Below are 12,429 nucleotides of genomic sequence, written 5' to 3'. Positions count from 1 at the left end.
GGATTAAAACAATTGTGGCAACGAATGTGGAAAGGTGATTCCAGTCAGCAGACGTACGAGGTATGAATGATGTGTAGTAGGTATTAGTGTGGCACTGTGGAATTTCGACTTGATGTATGTGATCATTGCGTGATGATATGTAGGATGGCTGCAGTAAGGATTGGGTTGTGAAAAAATATTTTCTGAAATAAGCGTAATCGATAAAACTTTCGGCGTAAACAAAGAGTTGGCAAGGAGAGGCATTTTTTCATAGAGGTTACGCTTGATAAACGATGAAACGCACATATCTATTCTGGACAGCTTCCAAGGCGCCGACGAGGCTCTTAGCGTTAAAATCCTAAACAGCAGAAGCGTACTCAAGTTTTCGCCGGGCTAGTGTTTATAGAAAAAGAACTTCAAAGTCGAAGGAGTCTAGAAAAAAATTACGTTTTAGATAACCAAGCATGCGGTTGGCACTGGAAATGACGTCGTGAGCATGCGATTCCTTGTGAGGTTAGATATCATGTGATATAATATAATGATATAAGGAACGCTCAGATATTTGTAAGTGTCAACCTGCTCTAAAGTCATATTATTGACTTTAGAGCAGATGTAATATAATGATATAATGAACGCCCAGATATTTGTAAGTGTCAACCTGCTCTAAAGTTATATTATTAAGGATATAGGAAGGAAGATCGTTAACTCGCCGGCGAAATTATCATGTGTTTACATTTCTCAACATTTAATGACTGGTGCCAAGTGTCACACCAACTTGATATGGAATCGAGATCATTTTGAAGAAGTAAGATGTCAGAACTGTTAACAATTTCGTGGTATACAACAATACCATCTGCAAATAAACGAATAGAAGAGTTGACATTCAATGGCAAGTCATTAATGTAAATGAGAAAGAGAAGAGGGCCAAGCACAGATCCCTGAGGTGCTCCGGACTTTACTGAAACTCAGTCATTGCCCACTGAGACTCAGTCATGTACGTAATATTAAATGCATTTTGCGTGGTTCCCGGGACGGCACACCTGTAGCCAAAATAAAATCACTACTCGCGTATAATTATTACATCACTTTAGGAAATGACGCGATTCTTACTGCGAAAAGCTTTATAGGCTATTGCTGGAAATGGAACAAAGAGCGAAGTGTTTGACGAATAATTGTATCACAGAACTGGGCCGATTGCAGCAGAGCGAGTCGAGAGAGTCTTGTTTGGGGAAAGAGGGTTTCACCAGAGATTAGTAACAGCTCGCTACGTCTGCTACCTCCGCTGTCAAGAGTCAACATCGAACCAATCAGCACCGCCGAAGTCACGCCGGACGACACCAAAATGATAAAGAAGAATGGGAATATAAAAAATAAAAGGGAAACATTTGTTTTCCAAGTGTCCAAATCAGACCGAGAACGGAACAGACAATTGGATTAGTACTCGGCGAGGCGTACTCCGCGTTCGGGCAAGCGTGACTGCTCCAGCAGGCGGTTCCATTCACCCCCCCCCCCCCCTCCCCCCCAAACATTCGCACCCACAACGTTGCCTAATCAAATAGACGCTGCGCCGCCGCATCCAACCAAGCGATAAGCCGGTGGGCGGCGGCATCGGCGGCGCGAATTTACTGAGCATTATAATCGCAATCGAATTTATCGACGAGATTAATAAATGCTAACAGAAATTCCTAAAAATAAATTAATTAAAGGTATGTGGATAATGACATCATTACAGAAACTAGTTTTCTGAATGCACTGGTTGCCCGAACAATTGATCGCTATTTTGTTCTCTTTCTTCAACTTGAATAATTCAAATACTGTCACAAAATGGCTAATCTGGTGGAGGGTGCTTATTTAGGACTCAAACCTAACTCGTAAATTTTTTTTTAAATACTTTTGCACAGTGAAAACGAAGTGCCGAATCTAGTGTTCGCGCTGTGTCGAGCAGTGAACTACTCTCATATGATTATCGAGTCGTTCCCGGCAATCTCTAGTGCCTCTTCGAAGGGTTCCTGAACGCTGTCCTTGGACGCTTTGGGGACCTTTCCAGCGGCAGTCTCGAACGAAGCCATTTACAGCGCACCTCCCTGGTTTTGAGAGTGTACGTCAGTGTTGCCCGACTGCGCTGAGCTGTGGAGTTTCTTGTTAGTAAGCTGTGGCAGGCCTGCGTAGGCGCAATTCCGGACGCTAGTGGAGGCTAAATTGCCGCGCTTTCTTTCTTATTTTGTGTTCTGTGGCGAACATAACTTATAGAGGTCTTTAAGAAAACAGTGATCTATTTTTGGGAACAAACACAGAGAAACGAAAGCTGTTTTGGTGAGTCCGGCCGTGACAGAACAAATGCAACTGCAATGTTTCATTTTATGTTCATCGTTTTACGGCACCGTACACTCAGCCGTGTCAATCTATAAAGGTCAAAATATTTGACCACACAGGATATACGAACTGCATGGATATTCCCCGTCCACAACATGAAATTCAACGAGTCTCATCAATCGAACAACATATATTGTACGTACCCCACGGTGCCGCGTTATCCGAGCAGGATTTGAGAAAAGTCTCAAACAACACAGCATATCCGATATACAGTATCGGCGACAGTCGCTTTACAACGATCGGACGGAATCCGGCGAGCTTTGGGGAACATGTAGAAGAGAGCTCCTTTTTTTTTCACAGCTTCAAAGCAAATGAACGAACGTGTCTATTCCGTCCCACACCCCGGACCCGCGACTCTATCAGCTATTTTACGCGAAAACCCGGAACACACCCGGGAAGGCTTTTTAGAGATTATCTCAACGGACATAATCCCCCAAGAACGTCGAACTGCCTGCGTCGCGGGCTGCTTGACGTTCGCTCTCTTCGTTCGTTTCCTGCGAAGGCCGGGCAGGCTACGAGCCCTGGTATTCCCGGGTTCTCACAGTGGAAAATAACATACAAAGGGTAAGCATCCTAAGCAGGCGAATAAAGCAAAAACTTCCAAGAAAAGCCGGCGAAGTCCGAATGCAAAATGCAGGTGGGGAGTCACGCTGACCGGGTTTCCACAGCTCAGGCGGGTGCCAGACATTTCTGGCTGATAGGGGTCGCTCGATTCGCAAAATGGCGGCGGCCAGAGCGCTCTTTTTGCAAAGGTCTATACACTTTAGATTTGGAAAGCGCTTGTTTTCCGTCCGTTTCTTCCTGCGATTCCCCCCTGCGGGAGCAGGGAGACCATGCAGTTGTGCGGTGCGGGGGCTTGGAGTGTGCATTTCATTGCCATGTACCTCTTGTTAATCAAGATGCAGACGTATTGGGTTTGTTCGAAGGTTACGTAGTCCTTGACTTTCACGGATTCGGTGCCTGGTTCTTGGAGCATGAGGACTGCGGGTTGCTTGTCCGCCGCGAGCAAGCTGAGTCCCGATTGCTTGCGGTGGATGCTGCCGCAGTTCCATTGCCAAATCTTAAACTCGGTAGGCATGTTTTACGAGTCGAAGTAGTCAAGCCCGGATAACTTTATTCCATCTCGTAATTCTCGTTGGCGGTCTTCTTTCGCTTGAGGTCTTGGGACTGCAAATAGTTCTTAATATCTGAGTCCCATGTGTCCAGTCGTTCTTCGATGGCTTTGAGGCGACTGAGGGTGATGAGGAACTTGCAGTCGATGTCTTAGAACTTACGATCGATATCTTCGAACTTAGTGGCAACATCTTTCTTGAAGTCTGTTACTTTCCAGGATGCTCTGCTTTTTGTTTCTGCCTTGAACTCTTGGGATTCCTTCCTGAGTTGACTTACTACTTCCCTCAGGTCTTGTTCAACCGCCTCCGCTCGCAAGGGGAGGAAAGTCGTCGTCGTAGTTGTGGTTCCTCCTTAGTAATGTCCTTCATATTTAAACGATCTGTAAATTTCTACAGTGCTCTATTGGCAAATCTTGGGCGCCATCTATCGGGAAGAAGGAGAAACGTTTTTGGTGGCCTACCTTGCTTCCGGTTCTGCCCGCTCGAAGCGATGTGCTGTCTGAACGCTCTCGGTAACGATATTGAGTGTTCATTTTTTCGTGTGTCAAGAGCGATCGACTAGTTTACATTTTATTTCAATGAATGCGTTGACTACGGACAACTTCGTCCCTTTCGCCGAATGAATGGACGACGAACTTCACCGTGGCGCCCGTCGTGACCGACTGCAAGATTGAAGCTCTCTTTGATCAATGATAAAGTTCAGACGGTTACATCAAACTAAGTTTTATTTTTTTGTGCTGCATCGGCAGTAAATTTAGGAAATATATGTCATTCCATGTTACACTTAAGTGAATCTTTTTTTTGAATAGCGAGCTATTCGCATGGGCGTACCAACCGGGGAGGGGGGGGGGGGGCAAGGGGGGCGCTCGCCCTTCCCCAGTTCTCAGAGGGGGGGGGGGGGGGGCAATTCATGTGTTTTGCCCCCCTGAAACAGCCGCCACTGGGCAGGGCAAACACTGGCCGGCGGCGCCCAAGGGATACCAAGGGCACCGCCCCCCTGGCCCTGGTTGGGGGAAGGGGGGTCTGGTTTGCCCCCCCCTCCCCCCCACTCAGAAACAAGTTGGTACGCCGCTGGCTATTTGTTTAACCTGCCCGCAAATTTTTATTGACAAGACGTTTAAAAGTGCAAAAAGTATTCTCATAAATGGCAACCAAAGTAGGCAGTGGACAACGCTTGAAAATATTTTGGGCTTCCAGGGATCGGAAGTCCATTGAACTTCCAACCCTTCGCCAATGCTTGGAAGGCTTTTGAAGGTCCAAGGTTAGGAAATTCAACGAATACCCAACCCCTCGGTAATGCTTGAATCTGCTAGCCATCCAAGGATCTGAAATCTAGTGAACTGCAAACCATTGACCATGACTTGGAAGTTCTATGATTTCCATCTTTAAGGCTATCAGGTACAAAACGAAGCCAATAGGGCTTGGTTTCCATGCCCAGCATTTTGGCAAAGTTCATGATTCGGCCTTTTGTTTTGTATGGGCCATACGCACCAAAATGAAACTCATTACAAATAGAAAGGTGCTGTTTTACAAAAAGGGAGACTCTGAAGGGATGATTTCCGAGCTACATAAGCATTTCGTCTCTTTTAACCGTCTTGCAGGGGAAATGACTGTGCATGATGCATGGGTATTATTTAAAAAAATAATTTTCAGTTTAACAAAAAAAAAAAAGGTACGTTCCTAGCACAGTCCCATCGTAGCTAAAATAGAGAGAGAAACCATGGATCGCCGGTCAACTGCTCCGTCTGATAAAGGAGCGCAAGCGTATGTACGCGCGATATAAGACGAACAACTCAGCACAAAAGCTAGATAAGCCAGAATAACTCATGTTTAAGTATAAGATTACAGCATGGCAAGCAAAAGAAGATTACTTACAACGGCACGGGATAAGAACTAATAGCAAACAGTTTTGGAAACGTATGAGGCACTGCGGCAATGATCTGCTAGGTATAGCAGATTTCGTGGTTAATAACGAAAAAAATTACCGATGATGCAGACAAAAGCAGAAGCCGTCAGTAAATATTTTTAGTTGTTTTACCCGACAGATGCTCGAACTCGTTCAGCATGATGCAACCAATTAAACTTGGTGTAGGAGGTGTGTTGCGATTTCTAAAAATCCTTGATGAAACTAAAGCATTAGGACCATATGTGATCTCACCGAGAATATAAAACCGCTGTACAGACGCAATTGCCCCATATCCTTTTATAATATATAATAAGTCGTTGAATGGTGCTTCTCTACCAGACGACTGGAAAGTGGCACACGTGGTGCCTGTGCACAAGAAAGGGCCCAAAAGGAAAATTGCAAATGACATGCCAATTTCACTAACGTTTATATGTTAATCATGTCGTATTACACCTGAGACTGCGGTGGAAGAAATCGGAAGAACTTTCAGTTCTTCCGATTTATATGTTGTCAATTACTGGAGCATGATTTTTACTCTAACAGCATATATCTCCTTAACTTTCATATTTTTTTCCTTTAGCCACAACACGGGTTTCGAAAGGATATTCATGCACTACACAACCAGTGTTGTAGGTGCTAGCGACAAAAGTAACTAAATACGTTACTCGTTACTTCCAAATAAAAGTAACGCGTTGCCGATAAAAAGTAACGCACGTCACTTTTGCATTACTTTTTATTCATGAACTAAAACATTTGCTAATTTGACGTCTGAGGTGTGCGTAAGCACCATAGCTAAAACTGTCTGTCCATGCGGAAAGAAGATAATTATTTCCCTTTTCTATGGCTTCATGCGAATTCTCACAAGAAAAACCGCGGAAGTATATATGAATCTGATTTATAACATGTTGGCGCGAAACTTAACAAAAGAACCGGCCTTCCTCATTAGCTCTGAAATGAAGACCACACGAGATTGAAACTTTATTTTATTCACAGCATGTAGAAGTACGTATAGTTGCCGTGAACTAGTTCCCCCGTTACCCAAAGCACACTCCGCTGTTGTACTTCAGTAACAGCTGAATTTTGAAGTTGACATCTGGCATCCTAGCTCGCTTCTTGGTAAACACGTCCGCGCCTACGCTAAATAGGCGTTCAACGGTAGCGCTTGATAGTACTGCCGTGTGTACTTTGCGAATCAGCTTGTACTCCGGAGGATAACTGTTTTTGAGCTCCGGCAATGCAAAGTTGTGTGGCACCAGAAGGTGCCGCGAAAGCTGATCATTCAGACACGGAGATGTGTCCATTTCCAAACGGGTTTGCAAAAGAATTTTCCTTTTTTGCTGCGTTCTCTTTTATTGGGGAGGCGGGGTTCTCGGACAAGCCGCGAAGAGACTTTCAGCTCGCTCTTGACGGCCGCGAAGGCCGCATTTTGCTTGACTTTATTCGAAACCCACGACACCTTCATCTCAGGAGCAGTGCAGCGGCAACCAGCAGGTCCTTCTGATTGATCACGTTTTCGAACCTGCAGCACCGAAAAGTATATTGCAATAGCAAAATAACTCTTGTACTTCATCCTAAGGAGCGAATTTCGTAGGCATGCGGGACTCCCCGCGCCCAAGAGGAGCGTGGCGGAGGAAGACAAGTCTCATATCGGCTGGGTACTTTTCGTGCGGTGGTAATAAACATTACTGAGTAAAGAAAACGAATCGTCTGATAGATCACCTACGGCGAAATTCGCAGGCCACTAGTTTCAAAACGTACTCTCTGCGCGAGAAACATCGATCATAAAACCGTTCAACCGACGGTTTTGCCCTTTTGGCTCTCCCGATCGACATTCCATGTCAGTGTTCTCTAAAGCAATTCATGCAATTCACACGTGTCACCACTTGCCTCCTGTGAATTCCGGCCAAAAAAGGCACAGCTAGAGGTCCGTAGTTGCGCTATCCAGCCGTCTGCTCATACTCAAGCTTCTTGATGAGAACGTCCAGCGTCGGAAGCAGATACTAGACACTGTGCATATGGTTGTCACCTTGCAGGACATTCAGGGTGCAACAGACAGGTTACATGACCTGTAATGAAACGACAGATAGTGCAGCAATTAAAGTCACGAAAACTACCTAAATTTGATGTGCCCTGCAATAATCCTCGATGAAGTTGGGCTCGTGAGGTGGCAACGACCTAGGAATTCCTAGCCTGCAGAAGAGGACGTCTAGGTCTGTTCCTTTTTCTAGAAACGTTTTGATAGCCTCCACGGCCTTGAAGGTAGAGTTCCACCTTGTGAGATTTGGCCGAGGTACTTAGATTCCGCAGTGGACCTTGATCAGATCAGCTGCTTGCGCGGACGGTTCCTGGTTATTCCAGAGCTTTTGGCACTTGGTGAACACCACTTTGCTTAATCATATTCCTAATTAACAGTCTCTTCACAACCCGCGTCAATGGTAGCGATGAGGTTCAAGGTCTGTGCAGAGCACCGGTGGTGTGGTGGCAGGTGGTGCCTTCCTTCTTCGACGCTGTCGACCAGCGAACATAAATGCATAGGCTGACAATTTTCTTCGTCTTCATCGTTGGCTTCTTCCTCACCGTAGATCCTGCGCAGGAACAACAATATATAGACGTATACTAAGGAATAACGTTTTTAAAAATGTAAAAGACTGACCAAAAAGCTTTCACGAAATTCGACCCGTTGTCCGTAATAACTTTCGTAATCTTGCCCAAAGGGTCGAACTCGTTGAATATCTCCACTAGAGTGGTGGCAAGCCTCTCAAAAGTTACGCTCCCGTGCATATGGTGGCAAGCCAAGGCAGCGACCTCTTTTTTTCTAAAGTCGTCGGGTCCAGCCAAAGGACCGTGACACTAAAGTAACACCTGGAAAGTTATTTGCAAGCGAACAATAAAATATGATAGTGATCAAGTTTAGCCACATTAGAAATGGTACCCGTTTTTCTACGGAATGAAGTGCTTGCGCTAGGGAAATTGATGTTAAGAAAATATGGCTTTATAAATTATGGCAAAGCGAATTGCACGCGAATTTACATATTAAAAAAAAACACAATAAACACACAAAAAGAATTTAAAAAAAAAACATCTAAACCTTGGGAAGCTAACGTAGTAGCTATCAACAGACTCATATGTCTTTGAGTAAAATTGCAGAAGTGCGGATAGGCCGACCGTCACTCGTATGGTTGTAAATAAATGTCAATTGAGCTAAGAACGGTACCTGTGAAAGCGAGTCCAGCAGTTTGTGGTGACTGCCACAAATTGGAGCTTTTGAAACGTGGAGCGCAAATTGTCCTTCAGAGCATCGGAGCGCGCCTTATGGCGTGTCATGAGCATCGGACGCGTGAGCACATTCCTGCCTAGGGCTGTTGCCTCTAGTAACTTCACACATGAAGGCTCTTCCACCACCGAGAAAGGCTGCGTGGCATTGATAACAGAATTTTTAAGCAGTCGGTCAAGCTGCACCTGAGGCACGTACTGATGGTGGATTAAGTCGTCGACCTTGGCTTGCTTTGTTGGCTGTGTGGAATTCGATCCAGGGCTCTCGTACGCTGAACTGATTCCCTCTTTTTTTTCTTTTTAAAGGACCTTAAACACAGTCAAGCTTTGTTTGTGTAGTTTCTGCATGGCGATATGCTTTCTGACATGAAATAACACTCCGTCTAAGCTGTATTGATAACATCTGAGGATCTACTCAATGCACAAAGCCGAATTAAAGTAGAAATATAAAAAGCAAGAAACCAAAATGTTGCTTACCTTTACATGCTTCTTCAGGTTGGAGCTTGATGACTAGTGACAAACTTAAGAGTTTCAAGTGTGGCTGAAACAGAAGGCACTTAAAAATTAAATTGTCAACTTTGGCTTCTGTCAGTTCGAAATATTTGTTGAGTCCTGGCCAAGGCGATGAAGCTCCACTTGCCATAGTCATCCCACACGTGACGACAACTGCTTGCGAATGACTTTCCTGGGGGGTTCTATCGTCTTCAGATCTGACAACTGGTGCGCGACCTTGAAGATCCGCGTCCAGCACCGCTTATGGCCAGAACATCCATAGGGTCAGAACATCCATCGAGTTAAAACATCCAAGAGGTCACGTGACACCAGAGTCAGAACATCCAACGAGTCAAGACATGTATCCGAGTCGAAACATCCATCGAGTCAAGATATCCATCGGGTCAGAACATCCATCCGTGTCTAAACATCCATTGAGTCAAAATATCCATCGGGTCAAAACATTCATCAAAGTCGTAACATCCGTCTCAGTCAAAACATCCATCAAGTCAGAACATACATCAGAGTCACATCAGAGTTGTAACATCCATCTGAGCCAAAACATCCATCGAGTCAGAACATAGATCAGAGTCAAAACATCCATCTGGTTCAAAACATTATTATTTGACTTGAAAAGAAAAGAGAACGATATATATGATTTTTTTCCGGCTTGAGGCTGCGAATTTTGCCAAGTGCCAGTTTCGGGGATAGACCTGATCAACCGCTTCGGTCAGTGTCCTGGATGTAGCGTCCCTCGTGTTCGTGTTTTATTTTTGTCACTGAGTATATTTTGCTATTTGTCATCTGCAATCCCGACATTTCAGGATGTCCTTAACTATCTGGACAGAATTACAATCCTTAGAGTTCTTCCATAGAATGAACTGAACAGCACGCATGGGCCAGTTTCCTTGAATAAAACTCTTTGAATGCCTCACGATGTCTTGGTGTCTTATCCAACCAAATGACTTTATGCAAACGATATGCACTACATTCTGTCTGGTAGTAGTAATCATGACAAAAATGAGTGTATAGACACTGCGACAGGGTACAAATACCTAAAAAGTTATCCTTTAAAGACGACTTCGTAACTCCTAAAATAGAAGTTTCATCCGTCTAAACGGATGAAACTTCTACTTTAGGAGTTACGTTGTGGCCGCGCGCGGCTGTCGTGCATGGTTTCGGATCGAAACTCGTCGTCGCTGCTGTTTCATCTGGATTACTCTAAAACGACAAATCTTCACAGGGTATCCTTCACGTTTGGCTAGTGAGAAAGACGTTATACTCGACGCAGGATTGAATCTGCATCACAGCTTCGGTTCGAGTTTCTATACCGGATGTTCTTTATATCCAGCTTGGTTCTGAGTCCGAGTTGAGGTTCCAAAGGCAAGTGTCTGCTCTCGTGGACGTCGGGATCAATGCAGTCAACACCTTTTCGGACATGCACAGAAAACGCTGTACCTTCTCACATTGAGCGACATCCGAAGCAAGCTGGAGCGAAGTATCTCTTGACCAACCAGGTACGAAAGGTTTCAATATTAATTTTGTGCATTGTCTTGTGTGAGAGTTCCGTTAAAAATTTTGATACTTGTGATGTAAATGATTTATGTAAGTCGGGGCACAAAATCCACATATTGTCAGACCAATATTGATAAACGATCAGCACACCAATGATATGAAAAATTCCACAAGCTTTGTGAGTTAATTTCTTCTTTGTCTATTCATACCGCAGGCAGAGGTGCCAGACAGGCCCACTTCGTCGGTCCATCACATATACGCAACAGCTGAGAAGACTGTGACTTACGGCCGAAAACCAGGAGAACGTGATCCACTCATTGAAAGCCTTCGTGATCGCACTTCCGCAGCCGTTGATACTGCTCCAAAAACTGCTTTCGCCCAAGGATACTGAACCCCGAGTGTTAATGAACGGAAAGCTGAAAGCGTTGCTGGTTAAGCTGGGACAATGAAGACCTGGGTGAGCTTTGTCGAACATTACCTTGCATAAAAAGTTCATTCTTTTTGGAACAGCGTCGTGGACAGGGCGTTTTAATTTTTGTTTGTAATTACGTACTTTAAGGCTTTGACAATAAATGGAGTAGTTCTCAACATTTGTTGCATTATTTAAGCTGCCCAAGCGCATATCTTTATGCGGGATGTTCATATTCGCCAATCAGCGAGGCTATGTAAGCGTAAATATGAAAAGGGTCAGAAATATAGTACTATTGACTATAGTCAACTTTAAATGAGAGCCGATCTTGGGGCGAGGGGCGTGTTTCGTGTTTAATTTTGTTGCTAAAAGCTATATTCAAGGAGCGGTTAAATTGGCGAAAATGACTTGCTAAAAAGTATACATAATTAGATACTATATACAGAGCGTATTTTTTATTCTTTACGGTGTTTTTAAGAAAAGGAGGTATTGCTACGTGGATGCAGTCTTTGCCGCATTTTTGCGGGGCTCGGCGGACACTAGGTGAGGGGATAAACGTCCCATTTTGTTGACTAATTAATCAAAATATGTTGACTGACTTTTGAATTAATGGCTCAATTGGCCGTGCCGCAATTGCAGTGATAGCGGGACCAATTATTAAAGCCTGACCCAATTTAGACAGTTCGCAAAAATAAATTACAGCTTTTGAGATATTTGTCGTTTCAAAGTTTGCCTTCCTTGCTTGATTCAAAACTGCTCGCAGAAAGGCGCGCCTGATTATGGTGCGTAGAAGCGTGACGCAGTGTTATCGGCTGCTCGTCACTGTCTCGACGGCGTGCCTCGGAGGACGCGCCGTTGTCGAACTTCAGTGATAGTGACGGAGGGACAGAGGTAACTGCGTCACTTTCCTGCTGATTATATTCAGCTTGCGCCCTTGAATTGACCGAAGGCAAAATTTTAACCATGAATATCTCAAAGATCGTTGTCTTTTCACGAATCGCGCGATTGGGTTAGGCAGTAACCATTACTCACGTTATGACTGCAATTGCAACATGACCAATTAGGCCATTAATTAAAAGGTTAGTTATCAAATTTTGATTAATTAGTGAGCATAATGTGAAGTTTATCATCTCATATGATTTCCGCCGACCAAACGTAAATACGGTGAAGACTGCATCCACGTAGGTATTACCAACTTTTCTAAAAACAACTCTAAAGAGAAGAAAAAAAAAAAAAAAAACCCGACGCAACGGTCGCCCACATTTTAAAACCTTACAAAAAAGAAGCGTGTATGTCAGACGATACCGTAACCTTTATGCAGAAGCTTCCACGTGACCACTGCATAGAGGGTACAGTGTTTGCGGTTACAT

At 44.3% G+C, this 12,429-nt stretch overlaps 1 protein-coding gene and 1 pseudogene across 1 annotated transcript in view; one reads left to right on the top strand and one right to left on the bottom strand.

Moving 5' to 3' along the window:
- The window catches only part of LOC115331289, a 40,959-nt gene extending 39,542 nt beyond the window's left edge, over positions 1 to 1,417 (top strand). Inside the window, exon 2 of the mRNA XM_040217220.1 lies at positions 1,163 to 1,417. Within this exon, the coding sequence (XP_040073154.1) occupies positions 1,163 to 1,417 (255 nt within the window). The remainder of the gene's footprint in view (positions 1 to 1,162) is intronic.
- Positions 1,418 to 6,645: 5,228 nt separating this feature from the next.
- LOC121838341 lies at positions 6,646 to 11,250 on the bottom strand (annotated as a pseudogene).
- Positions 11,251 to 12,429: the final 1,179 nt, after the last annotated feature.

Source organism: Ixodes scapularis, unplaced genomic scaffold (genome assembly GCF_016920785.2).
Source record: "Ixodes scapularis isolate PalLabHiFi unplaced genomic scaffold, ASM1692078v2 PGA_scaffold0__279_contigs__length_252992795, whole genome shotgun sequence".
Lineage (NCBI taxonomy): Eukaryota > Metazoa > Arthropoda > Arachnida > Ixodida > Ixodidae > Ixodes > Ixodes scapularis.
The sequence above is the reverse complement of the archived record's forward strand: the minus strand, read 5'-3'. Positions and strand labels throughout refer to the sequence as shown.